We start from the raw sequence: 27889 nt of genomic DNA, 5'->3' as shown, positions 1-27889 counted from the left end.
GAACAAGATGGGCATCATGACAGTATTGATGCTGCCCCTGCTGCTCCTGGGAATCAGTGGCCTCCTCTTCATTTATCAAGAGGTGTCCCGGCTGTGGTCCAAGTCAGCCGTGCAGAACAAGGTGGTCGTCATCACTGATGCCATCTCAGAAGTGGGCAAAGGTAAGTCGACCTCTCTTCCATGTGCACCCACATCTGTCCCGAGGGACCAAGAGGTGGCAGGGTGGCCCATACCTGCTGGATGGGAGGTCAAGCAACACTATGTTCCCTTCTAGTGCCTGTCATTAACCGGCAAGTCCCCTTTCTTTGGATGATGGTAGCTTTGTAACGTAATACATGAAAGGACTAGAATTGCAAACGCACTGCTGAATGGCCAAAGGTGGTCTGCAGATGTGATCTGCCTTCGTGGGACTTGCAGAAATCTGGAAGCATATAACTTTGCTGGGGCAACTTCCTAGTTGCAAGCTTTGATTTGGAGGCTGGGTTTAATTCTGGGATTCAGCATTTACAAACTGGGTGACTTGGACGTGCTATTTGACTTCTCTGTCTTGGTTCACTCATATGTAAGGTGAGGATAACAGTGATCTCTAACTCAGAATGTTGTTGCCAAGAACAAATGAATTCAAGGCACTTAGTGCCTGGTGTTGTAATAGGCACCATTCAGATGTTAGCAATGATGACAGTGATGAAGAAGACCATGGACAATTCAATGTGCCATGCAACCTACTGTTCCCAACTGTGTCCCATGTGGGTGATTCCATATTGCCATATTAATGCCATGTTACCCTATTCATACCACTGATGGCATCTGTGAGACACAGCTGTTGTTAGTTAGCTAGTGTTAGTCAGTTGTCATGGATCTGGCTCCAACTCTTGACGACCTTATGGATAACAGAACAAAGTGTTGCAGAGTCCTGCCGTATCTTCACACTCACCGATGTGTTTGAGTTCATTGTTGTGGGTATTGTACCAATCCATCTCATTGAGGGTGTCTCTCACTTTCTGCTGACCCTCTGCTTTATCGGCCAAGGTGCCATTTTCCTGATAATGTGGCAAGGTAATGTGAGATGAGGGTAATAAATGTCCTTACATGTTTAAGATTTTGAGACTTTCATTCCAAACCAAGGACTGCCACCCCTTGTATTATATAGTGTGAGAGGTCTTGTTTTATTTTTAATCAAACATAGAACCCATCTGTAATAATTAAGGTTTTCTGATAACCTAACTGGATGGGGATACTCAGTGGTTTGGCAGTTAAGACAGTAATCCTCCATGAAGAGTTCTGCTGTGAGTAGTCAGTGAGCCTGCTTCCAGTCAATTGGATACTCAGGCAAAGCCTACTTGCTTTCTGCTGGGTCTGGTTGCTGCGTGTGACTCATCATCCGACCTCCAATTCTTTGGACTTGAGCCAGTGGCCTGTTCTGTTGTCTACTGATCCTGGGAGTCAGCAGCAGCTGGCCATCTGACCTGCTCGTTTGTTGTCTGACCTACTGATCTTAGTTCATCTGACCCATAGACATGGGAATAGCCCACCTCTACAACTGTGTGAGCAATTCCCTTGATATAGACCTTTCTTTATAGATACATATGTAAGCTTCACTGGTTTGGGTTCTCTAGATAACCCAGAACACTGTTCTATGTTTGATTAAAAATAAAACAAGACATCTCACACTGTATATAATACAAGGGCTTGCACTCCTTTGTTTGGAATTAAAGGGTCAAAATCTTAAACATATAAGGACATTTATTACCCTCAACTCACAGACTTATCTTGCAACATTATCAGGAAAAGGGCACCTTGGCTGATAGAACACCATCCATCCAAACATTCATCGAATCATTCAACAAGCATTTACTGAATCTAGTCCTTTTTGAAGAGTCCCTCTGGGGTTCTGAGCTCTTCATCTTATGGTACTGACACTGTGTAAATGTTTGTAACATCCTGTCTAGGAACCAGTCTCAGAGTCTGAGAGTCACTCTTTTGGGTATTTCCAATGCATGTTTTGAGAATGAGTCAGCTTTCAGTAGGTGGTCAACTTGGATTAACCCGCTATCTGAGAGACAAAGCATACGGCAGATAGACTAAGTTCTCCATGTAGCCCCTAAATGGATCCCAGAAGAAATTCCCACAGGACATGTGTCATCTTTAGAATCAATACTCAAAAGCTTGCAGGGACACAAACTCAAAAGTCTACGGAGGAAGCTATTGCACACATGTTTGTTAACCAGAAATTGGGGCTAGTGTTTGCCCTGAACAAGATGTTTACCTACAGGCATCCACAGTCAAAGTCTTTGGGAAAACCTTGCTTTCCGAATAGAACAACATTCACTTAGCATCAGCCCAAGTTGTCAACACGTGGCTCCTGATATGATCTTCAATGGATCCCTGGGTAGTGTAAACAGTTTGTGCTCTTGTATTAGTCTAATTGTTGGTTCAAACCCACCTAGCAGAAGAGAGCCCTGGTAATCTTCTTCCATAAAGATTCCAGCCAAGAAAACTCTATGGAAGAGTTCTAATCTATAATACATGGGGTCACCCTGAGTGGGAATCAATTCAATAGCAATGGGTTTAGGTTTTGGGTTTGGAGATGGTCATTAATATGCAGTCTTCCCTGCCACCTTAATTGCTCCTTCCCCTTGGATTGTCTTCTTGGCCCCATAGCTCCATGCATACATAATTCTCAACACTGGCCTGCATTAGGTGTGTTTCTCATTTGGTCCACTAAACACAAGCTCCTTGATGATGGAGCCTATGTTTTGCTCACCTGGTATCCACAACATCTATCTCAATGTTTGATCTATAGGTGTTGTTGTTGTTAAGTGTCATCAAGTCAGTTCCGACTCATAGCGACCCTGTATACGGTTTCTGAAGAGCAGCTGGTGGGTTTAAATTGCTGACCTTGTGGTTCAACCGAGCTTACGGTCCAGTGCTTTATCCTACAGGGTCGCACCAGGATTCCTATCTATTGCTGAGAGATGTTGTTTTTGTTGTTAGGGGCCATCAAGTTGGTACCAACCCATAGCGACTTTATGCATAGAAGAACGAAACAGGGCCTGATCTTGGGCCAACCTCACTACTGTTGCCACATTTGAGTCCATCGATGCTGCCACTTGGCCAATCCATCTCGTTGGGGTGTCCTCTTTTTCTCTGACCCTCCACCTTACCAAACATGATATCCTTCTCCAGCGACTAGTCCCTCCTGACAATTTGTCCAAAGAATGAGAGATGAAGTTTGGCCATCTTGGCCTCTAAGAAGCACTCTGGCTACACTTCTTCCAAAATGAATCTATTGGTTCTTTTGGCAGCCAATGGCACTTTCAATATTCTCCTCCAACACCATAACTCAAAGGGGATGGATTATTGTTATTAATGTCCATTAAGCCAGCCCCTGCACAACACAATGAAATGCTGCCCAGTCTTGTACCATCCCCGTGATTGGCTGCAGATTGGATCATTGTGACCAATAGAGTTTTCATTGGCTGATTTTCAAAAGTAGATCATCAGGCCTTTACTTCTAATCCATCTTTTTCTGGAAGATCCTCTGAAACCTTCTTAGCATCATAGAAATCTGAATGAGGTGCATTGCCTGGGAATCAAACTTTGGTCTCCTGCATGGAAACTGAGAACTCTATCACTGAATTACCACTGACCTCACTGAGAAATAGATACATAATTGAATAGTTTGTTATTATTATTTTTTAAAAATTATACTAAGTAATAGACACACATTGAACAAATGAGGAAGCAAGAAATAGATCTTAGAAGCAAAATGACATTATCAGAAGACTATGGCCTGATCCCTGTTGCAGCAAATATAAATACTATTTGTATTTCTGTTGTTGTTTAAACTGTAACTTGCATACCCACTCTGGAAAGCCAAGCAAAGCAGAAGAAAGAAAGTCCAAATATTTAGAAGTAACTTGAGTAGATGAAAAAGGATCCTGATGTCCAAGGCAAGGAAAAAACAAACAAACAAGTACAGGTCACAGCATGCCCTGGACCCATGGAACCAGACAGAACTCAGTGGACAGCACTGAATAGTGGCAAAGAGTCCAGAGCTGAGCTGTCTACTAAGTCAAATAGATAAAGATTGAGATATTTAATGCCCACCTTGAGTCCACACAAGGTAGCTAATTGAGAATTGCTCATCTTATCTATTCACTGTGTCTGCAGCACTCTTGCTATTCACTGTGTTCTTGTACCTCAGAAATGGAAGTAACTAGGCCCTGACATCACTGTGGTCAGCAGAAGGCTCAGACTAGGCATTTATTCAAGGCCAACCATACCCATCTACTCAAGTTACTTCTAAATATTTGAACTTTCTTTATTCTGCTTTGCTTGTTTTTCCAGAATGGGTCTGTAAGCTACAGTTTAAATGGGTAGTGTAGTGGTTACAAATTGGGCTGCGAATCTCAAGGTCAGCAGTTCAAAACTACCAGCTGTTCCACGGGAGAAAGATGAGGCTTTCTGCTCCTGTAAAGATTTACAGCCTTGGAAACCCTGTACAGGGTCGCTATGAGTCGGAACCCACTCCACGGCACATAACCACCACCACCACAAGAATGACAACCAAACCACTTACCCATGGGTCCTTGAACTAGACCAATCCCAGCCCTGCCTGGGTTTCATCACTTCCAACATGCACAGTTTTATCCCTTTACACATTTCTAGAATGATTGTCTTACAGTTACTGGCATCTTACAATCCCTATAAGCGGCTCTTTTTCATAATGTTGCCGTTGTTACTAAGTGCCATCGAGTTGGTTCCTACTCATAGTGACCCCATATAGGGTCTCCAAGGAGTGACTGGTGTGTTTGAACCTCTGACCTTGCAGTTAGCAGTCCAGTGCTTATCCTACGGTGGCATATCAGGGTCCTTTTTCATAATACCATCTCTGAAATCAGGAAGCATTTTAAATTTGGTGAAATATAAAAGGTTTAAGGTGAACGAGGAAAAGCCTCGTGCCCACATGCTTGACGCAGATGAATGCTGAGCTGGTACCGAAATAAAAACAAGAACAACGGGGCATTCATCCTGACTTCAGCAGAAATTTGGGAGTGCAGACTCTGGGTTTATTGTACCCTAGGCTCCAGCCTCCTTGTCCCACTTGGGTGTCAGTCAAGAAGACGAGAAATCGACTGGCAGGAGCTCTTCTGACTCTCTTTGTGAGAGGTTTGTTCTGCTTCCTGGCCACAGGCCCCACAACCACCCAGTGCTCAGCTTGCAAATGCATGCCCCTCATCACCATACGATGGAGGGAGAGGACAGGTGGACAGTGATAAACCCCAGCACAGCCCTTTCTCAGAAGTGGGAGATTGCCAAGCAGTGGGCCTGTTGGTTACTAACACTTAAACGTTGGCACTAATAATTTATTATACACATAATGTCAAGTGCTATGCCAATGTATTAGACATGCTATTTTAAATCCTTTATTGAAACTTACCATACTATGAACTTCTGCCTTGTCAGAAGGTCCACTTCTCCAACAGCATTCTTAAGGACATAGAAAATATCCCACGTCTAGATCATTTACTTAACCAATCTCCTATTATATTCAACATCTATCGCCATCTTCAACTTTTTATTGTTATAAATGGCACCAAGATAAACAATATTCTAAGTATGTCTTTGAAGACACTCCTAATTATCTACTTAGAATAAATGTCCATAAATAAAACCACAGGGTTAAAGTTCTCAGTTAGTTTTAAGGTCACTGCCAAATTCTTCTTCCAAAAAATTCTAGTGCTCTACCCTGCCACTAGCAGCGAATGTAATAAACAGCCCCTTTTCTCATCATCTTGCCAAGACTGAGTATTACCAAATTTACCTTTAATTCATTGATCATTCAAAACCAGTGTTATGGTCTGATTTGCATTTCTTTATTATTATTATTGAAATTTTATCTTCTGTGTGCTAGATCTTTGTACTCTTATGAATTGTTTACTCTTATCCTTAGACAATTTCTTTCGTGAGTCTATTTATCCCCCGTATGGCGCTGTGGGTTAATGCACTGGACTGCAAGGTCAGTGGTTCCAGTTTACCAGCTGCTCCTTGGAAACCCTATACAGGGTCACTGTGAGTTGGAGACAACTCAGCAGCACTTAACAACAACAATAATTGATTAGTAAGGAGTCCTGGTGTGGTGCTATAGGATAAGCACTGGGCCACAAGTCGGTTTGAAGCACAAGGTCGGTGGTTAAATTCACCAGCTGCTTCTTGGAAACCCTATACAGGGTTGCTATGAGTCAGAGCCGATTCACTGGGACTTAACAACAGCAACTGATTAGTAAGTGTTCTTTGCTTATCAAATAACTTTTTTCTGACATGTGGAGTTTTGCAAATGATTAACGCACTTGGCTGCTAACTGTAAGGTACACATTTCGAATCCACCCAGGTGCCTTGGAAGAAAGACCTGGAGATCTACTTCAAAAAAATCAGTCATTGAAAATCCTATTGAGTACAGTCTACTCTGATACACACGGGGTCATGAACTGGTCTGTTGCTTTTTTTGTTGTCTTACAGGGGGACTATAAATACGTTTCTCCTTTTAAATTATATGAGTGGGCTTTAAAAAGTTTATGGAAAAATTCCATTATCTAGTCATTCCATTTTTCCACAAACTCGTATTTATGTTTTTTGCCTTAAGGAAGATATTTTAAGGATAAAACTAGAAATCATTTATCTTATGATTTCTTCTTTCAGTGCCGTGCTTACAAGATCTTTCCCCAACACCAGTCTGTATCATCATCACTACTGTCTTCTAGTTCTTGCGTGGTTCAATTTTTACATTGAACTACTTCAGACATTTTGTTGTAACGTGTCTAGCTTTTTGCTCCTCCCAAATATTTATCTGGAGTCCCAGTGTGGTGCTGTGGGTTAATGCGCCAGACTGCAAAGCCATTTGAACTGCAAGGTCGGTGGTTCAAGCTCGCCAGCTGCTCCTTGGAAACCCTACACAGGGTCACTATGGGTCGGAATCAACTCGACAGCACTTCACAACAGCAACCAATATTTATCCAGTAACCCACCTACCTCTTTAAAAATAACATGGCCTTTCCCCACTGATTCAGCACACTAACTTTGTCATGTTCCAGATTCTTATTGATACTTGAGTCTGTTTTGATCAGCGTTTCTATCTATACTCAAACCATTAACACTCTGTTTTAAGTGCTCTTTGCTTCTCTTGCATCTGTGTCATTTCAGAGAAAGGTTTTAAGTTACTCTGAATAAAGTTTAGGATCTGTCTATTTCTTTCCAAAACCTTTTGGGATCTTGATTTATGGCATCCAATTAACTTGGAGATGAAATGACATCTTTGCTGGATTTTGTCATCCAAAATCATCATGGACAGCCCCTTTCTCAATAAGCACCCATATCTAGATCAATTTTCCATTCATGATGGTCCTAACAACTCAGGTATTTCTAAGCCAGTGGCTTCTTGATTCAAGTTTCCCTCAGTCAGTAGAACCAGCCACAACTTTCCTCCCTCTAGTTCTCTGTTAACACTCTCCACACCTGTCTTCAGACCTCTACTTTTTTTTTTTTTTTTCCTTCTTCATTCCTTCTACTTTTGCTCCTGTCCCCATCAAGCTTAGATTACACAGCGCAGCGTCTCAATCGCTCTCTCTCCAGTTTCACTTACCAAACTCCAACCAACTGTCCTGTCAACTGGTCCCATTGCATTCATGGTGCCCAACCTCCAGAGGGCACTCTGTGCTGCTGAGCTAACCTCTGGCATCCCCAGTCAGTCTGGGTCCAATAGGAACCCTCTGTAGCTAAGCATTGTTAGTACCTCTCTAGATCCTTCTACTTGACCAACAGTCCATATAGGCCAGGTATTATGAATGGTGGTTGCTAATAGTTCTCAGATGCTCCATCCCCAGAAATTTGGCTGTTGGATCCAAACTCTGTACATCTGTGGCTGTTACCTGACCCAGGAGTAACACACCTTCTCCACCCTCCCTGAGACTGACAGACAGGTATACAAAAAGGCTGGCCCTCTTGTCTCAAGGAAGGAACTCAGTTGCTAATCTAAAGGTCAGTGGTTCAAACCCACCAGCGGCAGGAGAAAAGACATGGTGGGCTGTTCCTGTAAATATAATGTCCTGGGACACCTTATGGGGCCATTCTACTATGCTTTCTAGGGTTGCTTTGAGTTCAAATCAACTTGACAACACACAGGTTGCCTCAAGTTGGGACAGCTCTCCAGTTCTGTTTATACTTCTGAGCACTTGTCTCAGACTTTTCTAGAGAAACAGAGAGAGATTAGTAGATATGATTGTGGGGGACTGTCAAGTTCAAAAGCTATAGGTCAGGTGACAGGTTGGAGACGTTGCAGGCTTAAGTCTCAAGATACTTAAGTCAGTGACAAGAAGCGTGCAGAGCAAAGAGCCAAAGAGTTCTGCCAAACGATCTATTTATAGTCTGGAGGCAGAAGACACTAATAAATTTCCTTTTCAACGGATTGATTGACTACGATAGATTACATTAAGAACGGCAACTAGATTAGTGTTTGGCCAAACTGCTAGGAATCATAGCCTAGCGAGTCACCATATAAATTCAACCATCACAGCCTTCTTTGGCTCAAGCCAATGCTAGATTTTTACCTAAGACCACACCCTTGACCGGCACCTTCCTCTGCCCTGTCCTGCTTCCATCACCCAGTGTCAGAAGAGCACTGTTTCAATCAACCCTACTTTACTGACTCCTTGTCTCAGGCTCTACTCCACTACCTGACCTAAGCTACTCCTTCATCAGGTTACTATGAGAATTAAAGATGCTAATAATGTAGGTGTGGCGCTGTTGGATAAGTACTGGACTACTAACCTCAAGGTCAGCGGTTCAAACCCACCAGCCACTCCTTGGAAACTTTATACAGGGTTGCTGAGTTGGAACCAATTTGACCCCACTCAACAAGAACAACAACAAATATAAGAATAGATCTTTCAATAGTTCCCAGAACAAGCAAACTCTCAAAATGTTTGTATCACTGTTAGTAATATTGAAGGATCCCTGGTGGCGCTGCACTGCAAATCACAAGGTCAGTGGTTCAAACCCATCAGCTGCTCTGAGGGAGAAAAATAAGACTTTCTGCTCCCATAAAGATTTACAACTCAGAAACCCTATGTTGTTATTGTCGTTAAGTACCCTCAAGTCGGTTGTGACTCATGGCGACCCTGTGTAGGGTTTCCGAGACTGTAAATCTCTGTGGGAGCAGAAAGCCTTATCTGTCTCCCATGGAGTGGTTGGTGGACTTGAACCACGAACCTTGTGGTTTGCAGTGCAGTGATTATCATACAGAGCTAGCTGCTTCCAGAAACCCTATAGAGGGTCACTATGAGTTGGAATGGACGAGCTGGTAGTGGATTCTTCGGGCGTTATTAATATTAAAAACCACCCATCTAGAAAGTTGTGTTATATGGTAGCTGGCGTGTTGAAAGCTTTATGGATTACCATAGAATATCAGCCAATATAGTGCGGGAAGATGAGGTCTTACATTGGAAGTTTTTCAAAATACACAGTTGCCACAACTCTGGGCTCAATCATACTAATGATGATGAAAATGGCACAAACCTAAATAATATTTCGTTCTGTTGTACATGGGATCGCTACGGGCTGGGGCTGACTCAATGGTAATTAATAGCGGCAATGGTGTGTCTATCAGCCATTGTCCAGTTTAGAAAGTCCTATGTTGGGTGAAGGAGCCCTGGCTGTTAACCAAAAAGCCAATGGTTTGAATCCACCAGCCACTCCATGGGAGAAAGATGAGGCAGTCTGCTTCGGTAAAGATTTACAGGCTTGGAAACCCTATGAGGCAGTTCTATGCTATCCTATAGGGTTGCTGGGAGTCAGAATCAACTCCACAGCAGTGGGTAGGTGGGTAGGAATGTTGGATGTGTCAGGAATTCATTCAGAGCAAAATTAGACACGCAGGACAAATGGAAGAAATTGGTAACATTGAGTCTGAAAAGACACAGTAGCTGTTTCCAGTGCATTTGTTGTTCTGAAGTGCTGTCGAGTCGATTCCGACCCATAGCGTATAGGGTTTCTGAGGAGCAGTCGGTGAGCTTGAACCGCCGACCTGGCAGTTCAAACGGCTTTGCAGTCTGGCACTTTAGCACTGTCGTGGTCTTGGAGGACTAGGCGGGCAGGGCCATTCCGTCTGGTATAAGGAAAAATGTTTTCATAATCAGAGCCTCCCAGGCACAGAAGGGCTGTTTCACCCAGTGTGAGCACCTCATCACAGGAAGCTGGGGCTAGAAGCTAGAAAAAAGTCCAGCCTCGGGAGGGGGGATTGAATGTAAGGACTGCTAAGACGCTTGAACTTGTAAGAGGTGGGGCTCACAACAAGTGGCTCCGTCCACACCGCGCCCCTGCCCTCTTGTCTTCTTCTCCACAGAATGCGCACGCGTGTTCCATGTGGGCGGTGCGAGGCTGGTGCTGTGTGCGAAGAACTGGGAGAGGCTGGAGAATCTTTATGATGCCTTGCTCAGCACAGCTGACCCCAGCAAGGTAAGGTCCCCAGCACTGGTTTGGGTAACCCTGGGCACCCATTGATTGGTAAGGGGCAGTGATCTGCACAAATGGATTCCTTTAGTGGGGTGAACTTGGGTGTTTGCTTTGGGGAATGCCAGGCAACAGTCTCTCTGGTCTTGACACAGGCATGGTTGCCAGGCACAAGAGGTCTATTCATTTTGACCACTCACGATGCCAAAAAATGTGTTCTCTATGCATAACACACACCCCATTCTAGTTAAGTCAGATTCAATGAGGATCCAGCAAATAAAGAATAACATTAAACCAGAACACCCAGTGTCACCCAGTCAGTTCCAACTCATGGCAGCTTCGTGTGTGTCAGAGCAGAACTGTGCGTCATAGGATTTCCAACAGCTGATTTTTCAGAAGGAGATCACCAGGTCTTTCTTCCTAGGTGTCTCTGGGTGGATTTGAACAACTAGCTTTTTTAGTTAGTAGCTGAATGCTTAAACTTTTTATGTCTCCCAGGAACTCCTAAGGAATGTCATAAACCCATAAACCCACTACCATTAAATCGATTCCAACTCATAATGACCCTGTAAGACAGAATAGAATCGTATATCTTTACAGAAGCTGACAGTCTCATTTCCCCCCTCACAGCAGCTATTGGGTTTGAACCCCTAACTTTTCAGTTAGCAGACTAACCCATAACCAACTATGCCACCAAGGCTCTTTAAAATGTCCTAAGTATGGGTTATTATTAATACTTATGGCTACGTGTGTGTTTCTTTATTTTAATAAAGGCTCAGATGATATCTCTTATAAAGAAGTTAAGTAAATGCTGCCCCTCTTCCAAACAGTCACTCAGAAGGGAAACACACATTTCAATGTCATTTCAGTTTTCAGAACTTTTCTGGACCACGTTTGGGGAACTAGCTTCAGAGCTCTCCTTAGGAATTAAGGAAAAACAAGGGTTCTGAGGAGCAGCTGGTGGGTTTGAACTGCCAACCTTGTGGTTTGCAGTCCCGTGCTGAGCCACAGCACCACACCAGAAGTTCAACCCTATAGGACAGAATGAAAGTGCTCCATAGGATTTCTGAGATGGTAAATCTTTACGGAAGTAGACTGTCTTTATCTCTCCCATGGAATGACTGTTGGGTTTGAACCCAACTGCAACCTTATGCTTAACCCACTGTGCCACCAGAGATCCTTTATTGCAAATAACCAAAGTAATTCTGGGCTAAGTCTGGTATTTGATAAAGATTGATTAAATAGGACAATACAGCGTTCTCTACGATGTGTTTCTTGGGATGTTGTTAGACATTGGGTAAAAACAAAGTTGTACAGTGAATTTGTGGAAAATTCTGAGGTAAACCAAACTTATCTGGTTTCTGTACTGCCAGACTTTTCAGAGCTTTTGATATGCTAGGAGCTCTGGTAGCGTAGTGGTTACGAATTGGGCTGCGAACCTCAGGGTCAGCAGTTCGAAACTACCAGCTGTTCTGCGGGAGAGAGATGAGGCTTTCTGCTCCTGTAAAGATTTACAGCGTTGGAAACCCTGTACAGGGTCACTATGAGTCAGAACCGACTCCATGGCACATAACAACAATATGCAAGGAGGGCTCAAAGAGTTCTTGGTAAAATGCCATTCCCTTTTAATTCCATTTTCTCATGAACCTTTAGAAGTCCCTTAGTATATTGTGTATCTCCAAAAAGAACCTGTGTTTCCCAAACCAATCTGATCCTCCTTTCAAGGCTATTTATCAAACACTTCTTGTTGTTAAGTGCCACTGAGTCGGTTCCAACTCATAGCAACCCTTTCCAGGGTTTCTAAGGAGCAGCTGGTGGGTTTGAACTGCCAACCTGTGGTTTGCAGTCCAGTGCTGGTCCTACAGTGCCACACCAGGACCCCACTATCAAACACTGGGGTTACATTTATCACATACATAATCATTTCTTGCACCTGTCTCCCCCAATAGAACATGAGAGTCTTGCAAAGAGTGTCTAGGGCAGAACACACAATCATGCTGAGAGCATGATTTTGATCAAAAACAAAATGTGGCTATGAATTTTTGTTAGGTGCCATCTAGTCGGTTCTGACTCATAGCGACACTGTGCACAATAGAACCAAACACTGCCCAATCCTGTGTCAGCCTCACAATTGTTACTTTTCAGCCCATTGGTGCAGCCGCTGTGTCAGTCCGTCTTGTTGGATTGTCTTCCACATTTCTGATGCCCCTCCACTTTGCTAAGATGATGTCTTTCCCCAGGGAATCGTCCCTCCTGACCACACCACCTCGATTCTAAGAACATTCTGGCTGTACTTCCATGGCAGATTTGTTTGTTGTTCTGGCAATCCATGGAATTTTCAATATTCTTCACTATTCACCATAATTCAAATGCATGGAGTCTTTTACAGTCTTACTCATCCATTGCACACTGCCACACACATATGAGAACACTGAAAATAGCAGCGCTTGCATCAAACCCACGTTAGTCCTCAAACTGCTATCTTTACTCTTTAATACTCTCTTTTTCTTTCCAGCTCCTCCTTTTCCATATTCTCTAACTCATATTCTCTGTGTTTATTTTCTTATTTTTACTCTTTACTCATCTGTCGCCATCCCTTCTTTCTTCTCTTTATCTCTTTCTAGTTTGCTCTCCAGCTCTATCATCCTTTAGGTTTTCTCTCCTGCCTGGCTCCCTAGCTGTTTTCCTGACTTCCTTCCCTTCCTCCTCCCTGCTCCCTCTCTCTTCCCCTTTCTCTCCTGGTTCTCCTCCTGCCCCCAAACTTCCCTTCTCTCTTTCCTCACTCCCCATTCAATCTCTTACTCTGTTTGCCCCTCTCCATTTTTTTTTTTTTTTACTCTCTTTGAACTTTACTTTCTTCTCTTTTCATTTCTATTTGTAACTAGCTTCTGTCTGTCTCTATCTTTTTGTCTGTCTACCTACCTTCCTATCTACCTACAAACACCCACTACCTATCTACCTACCTATTATCTATCTCCCTACCTACATACACCCTACCACTTACCTACCTACCTACCTACTTACTACCTATCTATCTCAACCTACCTACATATCTCATTACTAATCCTCTATCTGAAGCAGAGTCAGGCTGCTAATCTCAATGTCAGCAGTTTGAAACTACCAGCAGTTCTGCAGAAGAAAGATGAGGCTTTCTGCTCCCATAAAGATTTACAGCCTCGGAAACCCTATGCAGGTTCGCTATGAGTCAGAACTGACTCCACGGCACACTACCACCATCTGCACCACCATTTTACTGTCTTACACTAATAAATCAATCTGTCTTTCTCCCTTTGTCGTCGCATGTGTATATAATAATACTTTGTCCTCCTGTTTAATTTCTCTCTCACTCTCATAATCTTTATTTTACTATTTACATACTGATGTATCCTCTTTATTTGAGGGGGCTAGCAATAAGGAGTTAGGGTTAGGAATATGACTAGGTCTAGGGTAGGTCTAGGACAGTTTAATGTTAGGGTTTGTGGTTAGGAGTAGGGTTAGTGTTAAGGGCAGGGGTTTGGCTAAGGCTATACATAGTGGTTACGAATCGGGCTGCTAACCTCAGGGACAGCAGTTATAAAACTACCAGCTGTTCTGTGGGAGAAAGATGAGGCATTCTGCTCCCGTAAAGATTTACAGCCTCAGAAACCCTGTACAGGGTCGCCATGAGTTGGAACCGACTCCACGGCATATAACAACAACATACGATGAGTCTCTCCTGCAAACCCCAAGGTCAGTACTTCAGACCCACCAGCTGCTCCTCAGACGTAGTGACTGTCCTCAGATATAGGGTCACTAATAACAATGACAACTAGGAGTAAGGCTTGGTTTAGGGTCTAGTTTTGGGTTACAGTTAGGATTATTTTTATTTGATATTTTTCCTTGAAATGTACTTAATTTTTGTCTTTATTTGGAAGTTCTGTAACTACATTATTCCCTCTTTTTAATTTATGAGGGTTTTTTTTGTTGTTGTTGTTTCAAACTGGTATCTCTGGTACCTTATTTTCAGTCTTGTAGATTTGTTCTACTTTTAATACATCTATATTTGGGTTGAGTTCTGGGTGATATTATCATGTAAATTAGTCTTAGGTTGTGGTCTGCTGTTGGTGGTGTTCTGTCCAATGGGCTCCCATCAGTATTTTTTGTAAGGTCATCAGTGTGGTTTTACAAATGATTTTAACTTCTATTTATTTGGAAATGTCCTAATTTTGCAGTCATATTTTATGGACAATTTTGCTGGATATATGATTCTTGGTTGGCAATTGTTTTCTTTCAGAGTTTTATAGATGTCATCCCATTGTCTTCTTGTCTGCATGGTTTCTGCTAAAAAATCAGAGCTTAGTCTTATTAATTCTTCTTTGTAGGTAACTTTTCATTTTTCCTGAGCTGTCTTCAGGATTCTTTGCTTGTCTTTGGTTTTGAGAAGCTTGTTTTTATATATGTCTTGGTGTTTTTCTTTTGGGGTTATCCTGTTTGGAGTTTGTTCAACTTCTTGACTGGCTATCTATCTTCTGTCTTCTTATCTTTCATGATGTTAGGGAAGCTTTCTTCCAACAACTCTTGGACAATTTTTTTTCTCTTTCTTTTTTTTTTTTTTTTTCGTTTCTCTTTTCCTGCTCTGGAATTCCAATTACACCTAAGTTATTCCTTTTAATAGTGTTCCATATATGTCTTAGGCTTTCTATGAATTTTTAAAATCTTTTTTTCTGATTGTTTTTTTTTTATTTGTCTTCAAGCTTAGTAATTTGTCTTTCCCTTGATTCAATTCTATTTCTTCACTCTTTCAATGTATCATCTATTTCTGAAGTCTTAGTATTAATCTTCCAGCTTTCCAATTGCTGGTTCCCAATTTTTCATTTATTTTGTCAGTTTGTTTTTGTAGTATTTTCCTGAATTTTCTAACTTTTTTTCTGTGTTCTCCTTGCTTTCCTTGAGGTGTTTATCAATCTGTTGGAGGTACTTAAGTATCATTCTTTTAAATTCCTTATACAGTATTTCAGATGCTAGTTATGCTATTATATTTTCTGGCTCTGTATTTTGGTCAATTGAGACATTCTGTCTTGTTTCTTTGTGTAAGCTGTCTGATTTCTCCCAGACATTGGGTGGTGGTGTAGTTATATTTAATTGTGACTGTATATTGGTGTGTTCTCAGACACTCACCACCTGTCTCCTGGTGGATGGGAGAGAGACTGGAAGTGTGAACACAGTTCTCTGTTTGCTGTTTGTGCAGCGTAGTTCAGGGTGACTTCATATACCTGCAGAAGCAGAATGGCACTCCCAGCACCCAACACCAGGCACAAGGAGAGTCTGCACAGGAGGGGTGCCACTTACCAACACCCTCCAGTCACACCTCGAGGCTGCAGGTCACTGTATTGACAACAGCTCTCAAAAACTCAAGTTGGCTCCCCAGCTCCAGGCCAGCCTAGTCTGTCCAGTTTTCTTCTCTTTCACTGCTCCTTTCTGCTTCCTATTCCAGTCATTAGTCAATCCACCTCTCTGCCTTATCCTCTGAAGCTCAGGGTTCCAAGATCACCATCTGTATCTATTTCACTGGGTCTCCTGTGTCTTTGTTACAGACGGTCTGCTCAGTGTGTCAGCCTGCTCCACCATCTTGCTCTCCTGGAGGTGCTCGTTAATACTTGAGAGGTCTTTTGCAACAGATTTGCCTAATGTAATACATCATTTGCACTAGGCAAATGATTACTTTAGTCAAATTACTACATTAGGCAAATTATTAAAAATGACTGATGCTAAAAATAATCAAAACTCCCCAAAATTTGAGCATAGGGTTTATTCTGAGCAGTTATTGTATATGCATATGTAGAGATCATTTTAATTGTCGAAAACACAAATGGTTCTAAGAAGCTCAGTATAATGGGACATATAAAGAGAAGAGTTGGGAGAAATATAGAAGGTCAGATATTGACTAATCTTAACTGAACCCTGACCTCCCCATTTTACTGAAAAATCCAGGGATATAAATTCACAAGCTAGTCTCTGCTCCTCCACCCAGCCAATTATTTTGAAATTCAAATTGAGCAAACCTGGCTTCCAGCAGGAAAGAAAGGATTGGCATTGTTCTGATGAGAGAAAGGGAAAGTTACTGATGGAAATTTTGGTCAGGGTTCTTTAAAAGTGACTGTTCCTGTGAGTAAGAAAGCCCTCAAATCAAAGCAAGATATCAGCTACCAATTTCTCTCTTTGACCCTGTGATGGATTTGCTTGTGGCTTGTAAGTCTTTTGGGAAGGTAATTTCCAAAAGGAAGCTCAGGAATGTCTTAATGACGTCACCCCGGGATAAGTGCGCAGTCTCCGAAGGGGACTGATGTGCAGTTTGGTACACATACATTTGGATTCATCAGTTCAGGCACCCTGGCCAAAGTTTAGACTTATTCCTGTATACTCACATTTGGAATTTGTGTTGTGGTTGTTGTCCTGGTCCTAAAAAATGGCCTATCCATGAATCTCCCTTGTCCACACTCCAGACTAATTTCTGCTTCTCTCTCAACATATTTTTAGGAGTTGTTCTACGAGTTTTGAATTTCAGAAGGGGTGGCTGTTAAATTGAGGGACCTGAGATTGATGTGAAGAAGGTACTTCTACAAGTGACTTGATTCTCTCATTGGTTCACCAGACTTTTACCCCAAAGCTGATCCTCTTGGACCTCTCAGACATCAGCTGTGTCCAGGATGTGGCCAAGGAGGTCCTGGACTGCTACGGCTGTGTAGACATCCTCATCAACAATGCCAGCATGAAGTTGAAGGCACCTGCCCATAGGATTTCTCTGGAGCTCGACAAAAAGATCATGGATGCCAATTACTTTGGGCCCATTACACTGACCAAAGGTCTCGTGAGTTTGACCTTCTAGTGGGTTTCTGGACTGGTAGGGAGGGCTCTGTTACTTAGCCCGATGGGCATCCACTTCCAGATGGACTCTCCTAGCCTCCTCCTCATGAAAAACTTCCTATTTACTTGATGAACGCTTTCAGTGTTCTGACTGTGTATGATGATGAAAGAAAGGACAATTTGAAAGTATCTTACTGGTATAATCCAACTTCCTCTTTTTACAACTTCCCTTCTCTGCTTACTCATATCCATAGGTCCCCTTCCCATCCCATTTAACATTATTGGACTATCTTTGTCCTCAACATATGCTTTGACATATCAACCTTTCACTTGATCTGCTCCTAACCAGGGAGGAGAGTTAGTCCTCTAACCTGATGGGCAAAGATAGAGATTCTATCTTCATTGGAGAAGAAAAATGGTTTATCTTCCAACTTTGAGATACCCAGTATTGTCAACTTCTTTGCAGAAAAAGGGAAGTCAGGAGAATGTATCTCTTGAAACAGCAATATGGTAGTTTCTATAAGACATCCAGGAGTCCTGGTGTGGCGCTATGGGTTAATGCGTCAGACTGCAAAGTCGTTTGAACTGCAAGGTTCAAACTCACCAGCTGCTCCTTGGAAACAACCCTATACAGGGTCACTATGGGTCAGAATCGACTCGACAGCACTTAACAACAACAACAATGAGCCAGCTAGGTGGAGAACACTCACAGTCCAGTTCAAATGGTGAGCTGAAGCCTGGGAGAATGAGATAGAAGATGATTATGAAATTGAATCAGGAATGGAAGTCCCCTACTAGCATAGTGGTTATGGATCGGGCTGCTAACCTCAAGGTCAGCAGTGCGGAACTACCAGCTGTTCCACGGGAGAAAGATGAGGCTTTCTGCTCCTGTAAAGATTTACAGCCTCGGAAACCCTGTGCAGGGTCACTATGAGTCAGACCCGACTTCACAGTACTTAACACAACAACAACTAGAAAAATAATCATTTATCGAGACAGAATCCCTTTTTTGTTGTTAGGCTCTGTCTGGTCAGTTCCAACCCTTTGTATACAACAGAAGAAAAAACTGCCCAGTGCTAGGCCACTCTCAGAATTGTTGCTGTGTTTGCGCCTCTTGTTGAGACTACCGTGTCCATTCATCTCACTGAGGGACTTCCTCTTTTTTGCTGACCTCCTACTTTCCAGAGCATGATGTCCTTCTCCAGGGACAAGTTCCTCCTGATAACATATCCAAAGTACAGGAGATAAAGTTTCACCACCCTGACTTCTAAGGAGCTCTGGTAGCGTAGTGGTTACCAATCGGGCTGGAACCTCAGGGTCAGCAGTTCTAAACTACCAGCTGTTCCGTGGGAGAAAGAGGAGGCTTTCTGCTCCCGTAAAGATTTACAGCCTCGGAAACCCTGTACAGGGTCACTATAAGTCGGAACCGACTCCACGGCACATAACAACAACAACCCTGACTTCTAAGCATCATTCTGGCGGTCCTTCTTCCAAGACAGATTTATTTGTTCTTCTGGTATATTCATTAGTCTTTGCCAACACCATAACTCAAAGGTGTCAATTCTTGTCTGGTCTTCTTTATTCACTGCCCAGCTTGATCAACAAGTTCTTATCAGTACAGTCACTCTGTGTATTCCTTTCATCTTCTTTTCATGCTTCCTACACTCTGGGAGTAGCACTGTAGGATAGTGCACTGGACTGCAAGGTCGTTTAAGCTGCAAGGTTGGCAGGTCAAACTCACCAGCTGCTCCTCGGAAACCCTATACAGAGTCGCTATGAGTCAGAACCAACACCATGGTACTTAACAAGAACACGATGTTCAATATTTTGCCCTTGAAGTTTTTGTTAAGTGCCACCAAGTCCGTTCCAATTCATAATGACCCTGTATAGAGTTTCCAAGGATCGACTGGTTGAACTGGCAACCTGTCAGTCCAGTGCTTATCACAATACTGCAACTTGAGGCCTGAATTTTTTCTTCAGTTCTTTCAACTTGAGAAATGCTGAATAATACTTTACTTTGTCTTCTTGAGCTGCCCTTTGATGTCATCATTTCTTCTATTTGCTTTAGCTACTCTATGTTCAAGAACAAGTTTCAGAGTCTCTTCTGATGTTCATTATGGTCTTTTCTTTCTTTCTTGTCTTTTTATTGACATTTTGCTTTCTTCATGTATGATGTTCCTGATGTCATTCCACAACTCATCTGGTCTTTAGTCATTCGTGTTGGATGCATCAAATATTCTTTAGAGGGTTTCTAAATCTGGGTCATGCTTTGGCTCTCCTGGACTTATTTTTACCCTCCTCAGTTTCAACTTGAATTTTCATGAGCAATTGACAGTCTTTTGCGTTATTCAGACTGATGGTGATATGGAGCTTCTCCAATGGCTCTTTCCATAGAAGTAGTCAGTTTGATTCCTGTGTATTCCATCTGGCCAGGTCCTCATGTATAACCACCACTTATGTTGTTGGAAAAAGTTATTTGAAATGAATATGTTGTTGATTTGCATAATTCTATCATGTGATCTCTGGTGTCATTTCTGTCACCAAGGTCTTATTTTCCAGCTACCTAGCCTTCTTTGCTTCCAACTTCCACAGTCCAACCACCAGTAATTACCAATATATCTTGGCTGCATGTTTGATTAATTTCAGACTACAGAATTTGGTAAACTTCAATTTCTTCATCTTTGTCATTAGTGGGAGGTGCAAAAACTTGAATAATAGTCACTGTAACTGGGTTTTATTATAAGCGTATGGATCTTACCCTATCACTGACCATGTTGAACTTCAGGATAGGTCTTGAAATGTTCTTGTTGATGATGAATGTGATGCCATTCCTCTTCATTTTGTCTTCCTGGCATAGTAGATAATATGATTATCTGATTGAAAATGACCAATACCAATCCATTTCAAATCACTAATGTCTAGGATATTGATCTTTATGCATTCAATTTCACTTTTGCTAACTTTCAGTTTTCCTAAATTCATACTTTGTAAGTTCTATGATCTGATTTTTAATGGATGATTGCAGCTGTTTCTTCTCATTTTGAACTGTACCATTTTAGCAAATGAAAGTTCCCAAAGCTGTTCTCTATTCATGTCATTGAAGTTAACTGTGCTTTGAGGAGGCAGCTCTTTCTCAGTCATAATATTGAGTGCCTATCAACCTAAGGAGTCCTGGTGTTATACTGTAGGCACTGGACTGCTTACTGCAAGGTTGGTGGTTCAAATCCACCAGTCACTCTTCAGAAACCCTATACAGGGCTGCTATGAGTCAGAACTGACTTGATGGCACTTAATAACAACATCAACCCGAGGGACTCATCTTCTGACACTATCTTAATGTTCTGCTGTTATTAGTAAGATTTCCATGGTCCATCTTTATAAGTAGACCACCAGGTCCCTTTCCTAGTCTTTCTTAGTCTGGAAGCTCTGCTGGAACCTGCCCACCATGGGTGACCCTGCTGGTACTTGCAATACCAGTAACATAGCTTCCAGCTTCACAGCCACACACAAGCCACCACACAGTAGGACAAAAAGGAAAGGGATGATGGGGACAGTTACACAGTGTGCTGAGGGTAACATCACAGAACGCAGCGGCAGATGGACTTCTAACCAATAGGTTGGCAGCTCAAAACCCACCAGATGCTCCTCTGAAACCCTATAAAGGGTCTCTCTAAGTCAAAACCAACTCGATGGCACTTCACAACAATAACAACAATATATATATTTAACCTCCCAAAAAGAGATTTTTTAAGATAAAAATATATATATAACAGAACCTCTAAAGGGTGAATGTACACATGAAAAAAAAAACCCACCTGCATTATGGGAGTGGGATGTTTTGACCAGAACTGAGACGGCACAACTGAGTCACCTCCTTTACAACTAAAAGAAGTGTCAGGTTGGAAGCTTCTAATAATGGGATTTGGAGTCCTCTGACAGATGAAGGAGAAGAAGTATCTGAGGGCAGAACAATGATTCAAGAGTCTCTAAAATTGTGCTCCAGAGACAAAGTTTCCCTCAGCCCAGTCCCTCCCTGTGGCCACGCCAAGCAGATCAGCACAGCTCTGCCATCCCATCAACCCCAGAGGGGGCTACTCACAGGCATCAAAATGACAGATGCAAATAGTGGAGTAGAAAAGACCCCAACTGGTTTCTGTTCCTCTTTAAGTCTCTAACTTTCTGAGGGGCTCAAGTCTAGTCACCAGCTCTGGGCCACAGTTTGTCCATCTCCAGTGTGAAGTGACTGGGCTTACTCAACCGTTCTGAAAGCCAAGCCTTTTGTGTAGCATCTTTTACCACATCATCCCCATCACTACTATTATTTGCTGAATATCCTTGCCTGGATGTTCTCATTCTAAATTAAAATAATTGTAGAAGAAAATGTATACCACATTTATATATATTTTAAATTTAAATACAGACTTAAAAAATTTAAAAATAAGCAAAACCTTTTGCTCTCAACAAATACAAGACGTCCTGAAAGCAAACCTCAGCACAGTTCCTTCTACCTTCTCACACTGTTAGTGTTGTTGTGTGCCGTCAAGTCGGTTCCGACTCATAGCGACCCTGTATAGGATTTCCCAGGAGCTTGTGGCTCACAGCTTGTGAACTGCTGACCTTGTGGGTCCACAGCCCAGTGTTATCCTAGAGTGCCACACTACCTTTTTATGAAACTTAGTAAATTCTCTCCAAAAACAGCCTAAGAAGGCACAAAGCTGTGGTCTCTCCTCTCTTAATTACAAGAGAGGTGACATGTAAAAGAGGTGTTAAAGACATAGAATCAGGAGGCTTTTTCATGACACCTTACAAGAACTCAATAGGGAATTCCTTTCTCACTACTGACAATGTGCTGATCGATGCCTCATTGGTGGGTTATTTACAATCACTCAGCAATTCACCGGCCACTGAACCTGGCCCATTCTTTGGAAACACTGGGCTAACTGACATCGGATCCTTTCTAGCTCAGCCCTGATACAATCTAATTACCAAGGAAGAAGAACCATGTGTGTGTGATGTGAGGGGCAGGGTGGTGAGTGGGGGAATCGGGGCCACTTATTACTGCCCAAGATGGTCTCAGGTTTTTTAACAGTGACTCACTGCCCTGTGTTTTCCAGCTCTGCTGCCCAACATGATCTCCCGGAGAACTGGCCAAATTGTGTTAGTGAATAACGTCCAAGGGAAATTTGGAATCCCGTTCCGTACAGCTTGTAAGTTGCTATGTCCAAGATGTCTTCTTCAGAGATGTGATGTCTGGGGCTAGCTATCTGGTTGCCAGAGAGTGCATTCTAGGTGTGTGTTCTAGGCATGAGTTCTAAGTATGTGTGCGTTCTGAGCATATGTTCTAAGTGTGTGTTCTAGGCATGAGTTCTAGGTATGCATGTGTGTTCTAAGCATGTGTTCTACATATATATTCTAGATGTGTGTTCTAAGCATGGGTTCTAGGTGTGTGTTTCTAGGTGTGCTAGGTATGTGTTCTAGGTGTGTGTTCTAGGCATGAGTTCTAGGTATGCATGTGTGTTCTAAGCATGTGTTCTATGTATATGTTCTAGGTGTATGTTCTAAGCATGAGTTCTAGGCATGTTTTCTAGGTGTGTGTTTTAGGTGTGCATGTGTTATAGGCATGTGTTCTAGGTATATGTGGGACCCATTTGGAAGAATTGTAGACACAGTCTCACCTTCCATGAGGTACATTCCAGGAGGGTGGGAACATACCTTATACACATCTTTATTGCCTGCAATTCCATCTGTCAGCTTGTCACACTGTGGTGGCTTGTGTGTTGCTGTGATACTGGAGGCTAAACCACAAGTATTTCAAATACCAGCAGGATCACCCATGATGGACAGGTGTCAGCAGAGCGTCCAGGCTAAGTCAGAGTAGAAAGCAAAGCCTGAGAAAGTCCTTCCAGGAATTAGTCAGTGAGAAGCCTATGGATCATGACAAACATTGTTTGATAGGGTGTTGAAAGCTGAGCTCCCTGGTTTGGAAGGTACTCAAAATACAGAGTGACTGAGACAATGGAGTGGAGCTTACCAACAGGACTGGGCAGCGTTTGGTCTTGTTGTATACAAGGTCTCCATGTGTTGGAGCCAACACCACCATGAGCGAAATAGGAGCTCAGTAATTGATGGAACCGAGGGTAGAAGGGAAAGAGGAAAGACAGAAAGATGAGCAGGTCCCTCTGATAGTGGTTGGTTTTTCCTCTTTGATTGACATTAGCTAGGTTAAGCCTGAGTCACAGTGCTGTAAGATTGTGACGTAAGAATGAACAAGGGCATTTCTCCTGCATGTAGTAGTGTCAGTGTGATGGTCCAGGACACGGTCTTACAGGGACCCAGGATCATGCCAAGTTTTCACTTTGGCATCACCTTTCTCTTGGTCATAGTGGAGTCCCTGCTCCATCTGAGTTCTGGCAAAAGAGGAAAGAGAATGTGGAAGAGGCATGCCCAGTGTCTAAAGCATCATAACAGAAAGGAGCACCTGTCAATTCTGTTCACACACTATTGCTAGGAGCTCAGTCACATGACATCTCACTGCAGGAGATGCTGGGAAGTACCATCTACCTGTGGGCCAGGTCGTTGTTGTTAGGTGCCGTCAAGTCAGTTCCAACTCATAGCAACCCTGTATAGGGTTTCCAAGAATGTAAATCTTTCTCCTGTGGAGTAGCTGGTGGGCTTGAACTGCCAACCTTGAGGTTAGCAGTGTGGTGCTTATTCTATGATGCTAGCAGAGCTCCCATGATCCCAGGACAAAGGGGAAACAGAGTTTGATTCCTACCAGGCCATCTTTATCACATACCTCATTTTCCTTTCACAGCCCATTTATAAATCTCACCACTATTCCATCTACTTTTATTTACCTTTCTTGCAATTACGGTAAGCACATATATCACAAAACATTTGTCATTACGACATTTCGAGCATGCGTAGCTCATTGACATTAATGTTCACTGCAGCACTGTTCACAGTCTCCAAAAGATAGAAAATCATCTAACTCGTCATCAGTAGGTGAATGAGGTGACTGGATCAAAGACGTGGTGTGTGGTGTCCACACAATGGAAGACTATTTAGCCATGAAGAGAAGTGAAATTTGATATCACTTCTACTCTTATACTCCACATTCATGTTATTTTTTGAGGAGCCCTGGTGGCACCATGGGTTAAGTGTTGGGTGGCTAACTATAAGGTCAATGGTTCAAACCCACCAGCCACTCTGAGGGAGAAAGATGTAGCTGTCTTCTATATGGAGTTGCTATGAGTTGGAATTGATGCAATGGAAGTGGGTTAGGTTATGTTAGGTTGGGTTGGGTTGGGTTTGCGTTGGGTTAGGTTGGGTTAGGTTAGGTTAGGTTACATGCTATTTTCAGGAACTGGATAACTTTTCATTTTCTTTGCTCTATGGTGTGGCACTGCAGGATAATCCACTGGACTGCAAGGTCTGTTTGAACCTCAAGGTCAGCAGTTCAAACTCACCAGCCACTCATTGTAAGAAATCCTGTACAGGGTCTGTATGAGTCGAAACTGACTCAACAGTACTTAATAACTGCAACAATGCTTTCATTCATTCATTCAACAAACAGCTTGAATCCAGGGGTTGGGGACACAGACAGAGATGGTCTGATACACATTAGTGTAGGCATCTCAGTGGGTCCTTTGTTCACCAACCAGTATGAGGCAGAGGATTTCCTCAGAGCATTTCTGAAACACAACAGCCATGAAGACTAAGGGTTATCTCCACCCCCACCAGTCATGGTCTAATTTAGCTGCAATTAAGGGGTTAACTGGTGCAGAGTTCTCCATATAAATGTCCAAACTAAAGAGATACCATCTTGGGCTTGCTCCAAGTCCACTTCTTCCGTTGTCAGGTCTGGCTTCTGATAAGAAAACTGAGCCCTGCAGAAGTGAAACAGCTGGCAGGTGGCTAAACTGGATTCAATCTCAGCTCTGCCTCTTCCCTTCACACTATAGGCTCTACTTATCTGTAAAGGGAGCAGCAGAGAGAAGGAACATGAGCCTGTCTGACCCTCTTGTCTCCAAGGATCTGTCTGGGAAGCCCGGCCCGAGCCAGCCCTGCATCCACTTCTGACTGGTCTCTCTTCCAGATGCTGCCTCCAAACATGCTGTGCTGGGCTTCTTCGACTGCCTCCGGGCGGAAGTGGAAGAATATGATGTTGTTGTCAGCACCGTGAGCCCGACTTTCATCCGGTCTTATCCTGGGCAGGGAAACTGGGAAACCTCCATTTGGAAATGTGAGAGTCCAGTGGGAAACTGGAGGGCATCGGGGGCAGGGTGGGGAGACGTCTGGAACAGCCTGGTTTCAATGGGCACAGGAGAGAGTTCTTGAAGCATGAGACTAGGGGTGGAGAGAATTTGGTTCTCAGCTAACAGCTCACCTTTAATCCTGAGACACCAAGCAGAGAGAACCCCAATCTATATAAGCCAATGAACCAAGCTTGGTTGAACCCTGTCCCTCCACCCTGTGACCTTGGTGAAGTCACTACCTGTCTCTGAGGCTCCCTTCTCTGTGTTCATAACAAGGGTTTGGTTATTAAGAACCTGCCTGTTCTCTTTCTCTGGGAGAGAGAACAGAGTAGAGCATAGGAGTCTGGAACCAAGCTGTAAATGACTGAATGTGGGCAAGTCCCTTAATCATTCTATGTCTCAGTTTCCACCCTAGAAAATGAGAATTAATGGTAACACTTGCCTCTCAAGAGTTGTTGGGAGTGGCCCTTAGTGGTATAAACAATAAATGTACTGAAAAAAAAATCAGTGGTTCAAATTCATCCAGAGGCACTTTGGAAGAAAGTTCTGGTGATCTACTTCCTAAAGAATCAGCCACTGAAAACCTATGAAGCACAGTTTTTCTCTGACATGGGGCCACTGGGAGTCAGAGGCAAGTGAACGCAAGTAGAACAGGCGAGAGAGTTACTACTGTAAAGATCTGGAACAGTAACCAGTATAAAGTAAGTGTTCTAGGAAGGTACCTTAGCATTGTTGTCATGATTCTAGACTATTCCAAGACACTGCAGCTTGAACAAGGCTGTCGGTCTACACTGGGGAACCAAGATGAACCAAGAAAGCAAATAGACCAAGTGTATCCAAGATCCTCTTGACAAGCACAACTTCAGCCAATTATAAGTGGTGGTGTTATGTGCTGTGGAGTTGGTTCTGACTCACAGTGACCCTGTATAGGGTTTCTGAGGCAGTAAATCTTTATAGGAGCAGAAAGCGTCATCTTTTTCCCCCAGAACCACTGGTAGTTTCAAACTGCTGACCTTGAGATTAGCAGCCCAACTCATAACCACTATGCTACCAAAATTCCTTATAATTATAAGTTATTATTGTTAAGTGCCGTTGAGTCGGTTCCGACCCATAGTGACCCTGTATAGGGTTTCTGAGGAGCAACTGATGAACTTGAACCACCGACCTTGCAATTCAAATGACTTTGCAGTCTGATGCATTAGCCCACAGCACCACAGCAGGAGTCCACACAATTATAAATTTGTTGTTGTTAAGTGCCATGCCGTCGAGTCTGTTCTGACCCATAGCAACCCTGTACAGGGTTTCCAAAGCTGTAAATCTTTATGGGAGCAGAAAGCCTTGTTTTTCTCCAGCGGAACAGCTGGTAGTTTCTAACTGCTGACCTTGCGGTTCGTAGCCCAATTCCTAACCACTACGCTAAAGTAGCAGTGCCTTAATTCACCTTTCTTCCTAAATTCTTTCATATGCCTTGTACTGCTCCTCATCACCCTGGAAAGGTAGCAGAACACGAAACTGTGCCCGGAGGGGTTGAGTGTCTCCCCAGTGTCTCAAAGACAATGAATGTCAGTTGGCCTAACCCCAGCCACCTAACTCTGAGCACTGCATGCATGCCCCTTCTCTTGGGTTGCAGGGGGTTCTGGTCAGCTTGTTCCCCATTGAGGCCATAACACCACTCCCCTCCCCGCTCCATCTTGGGGTGTGTTCAGTCTTTTTCAGGAAGCTGACCTACGGGGTGCACCCCGTAGAGGTGGCCGAGGAGTTGATGCGCACTGTAAGACGCAAGAAGCAAGAAGTCTTCATGGCCAACCCCATCCCCAAGGCTGCCGTGTATATCCGCACTTTCTTCCCTGAGTTCTTCTTTGCTGTGGTGGCCTGTGGGGTCAAAGAGAAGCTCAGTGTTCCAGAGGAGAATTAACTACAGGGGCCCAAATGGGTCAACTGAGAGGAATAAAAGCTTTCCTGAAAGGCGTTGGGTTTACTGTCCTCTCTGCCTCTAACCTGGACCTCTCTGGTGGGAGATGTCCATCACCCCAGGTAGAAACTAGGTCTCTGTGTCTCGTCCACTCACCACCCCCTGAGCTTCCTAGTGCTGTTAGAACAGAAATGCCACAAGGAACATACATGTGTTGGCTCACAGTTCTGGAGGCTCAAAGTCCAGATCAATTTCTGCTTTGTTGGTAGTCCCAGCGTATCCTTCTTGGTAACTGTCTTCCTGTTTGTTCCTGAGTCTACATCTAATCTGCCCTTTTATAACTCACAAGTGACTCAGTTTAGGACACATC

The 27889-nt window shown here is 43.2% G+C and overlaps 1 protein-coding gene across 1 annotated transcript; it reads left to right on the top strand.

Moving 5' to 3' along the window:
• DHRS7C (dehydrogenase/reductase (SDR family) member 7C) lies at nucleotides 1–27574 on the top strand. Its single transcript, XM_006863422.1, has 6 exons — nucleotides 1–161; nucleotides 10400–10512; nucleotides 17138–17348; nucleotides 22464–22556; nucleotides 25448–25594; nucleotides 27314–27574. The coding sequence occupies exons 1-6, from the start codon at nucleotides 8–10 to the stop codon at nucleotides 27520–27522; spliced, it is 927 nt and encodes a 308-aa protein (XP_006863484.1). The 5' UTR covers nucleotides 1–7; the 3' UTR covers nucleotides 27523–27574.
• The last annotated feature ends 315 nt before the right edge of the window (nucleotides 27575–27889 follow it).

Source organism: Chrysochloris asiatica, unplaced genomic scaffold (genome assembly GCF_000296735.1).
Source record: "Chrysochloris asiatica unplaced genomic scaffold, ChrAsi1.0 scaffold00054, whole genome shotgun sequence".
Lineage (NCBI taxonomy): Eukaryota > Metazoa > Chordata > Mammalia > Afrosoricida > Chrysochloridae > Chrysochloris > Chrysochloris asiatica.
The sequence above is the reverse complement of the archived record's forward strand: the minus strand, read 5'-3'. Positions and strand labels throughout refer to the sequence as shown.

What these genes read in the sequence shown, in the direction of transcription:
- DHRS7C (XM_006863422.1), top strand. Translation starts at nt 8, where the DNA reads ATGGGCATCATGACAGTATTGATGCTGCCCCTGCTGCTCCTGGGAATC. An exon ending in AATCCCGTTCCGTACAGCTT is followed by an intron (nt 22,557 to 25,447) that starts GTAAGTTGCTAT and finishes TCTCTCTTCCAG; the next exon opens with ATGCTGCCTCCAAACATGCT. An exon ending in GGAAACCTCCATTTGGAAAT is followed by an intron (nt 25,595 to 27,313) that starts GTGAGAGTCCAG and finishes GGGTGTGTTCAG; the next exon opens with TCTTTTTCAGGAAGCTGACC.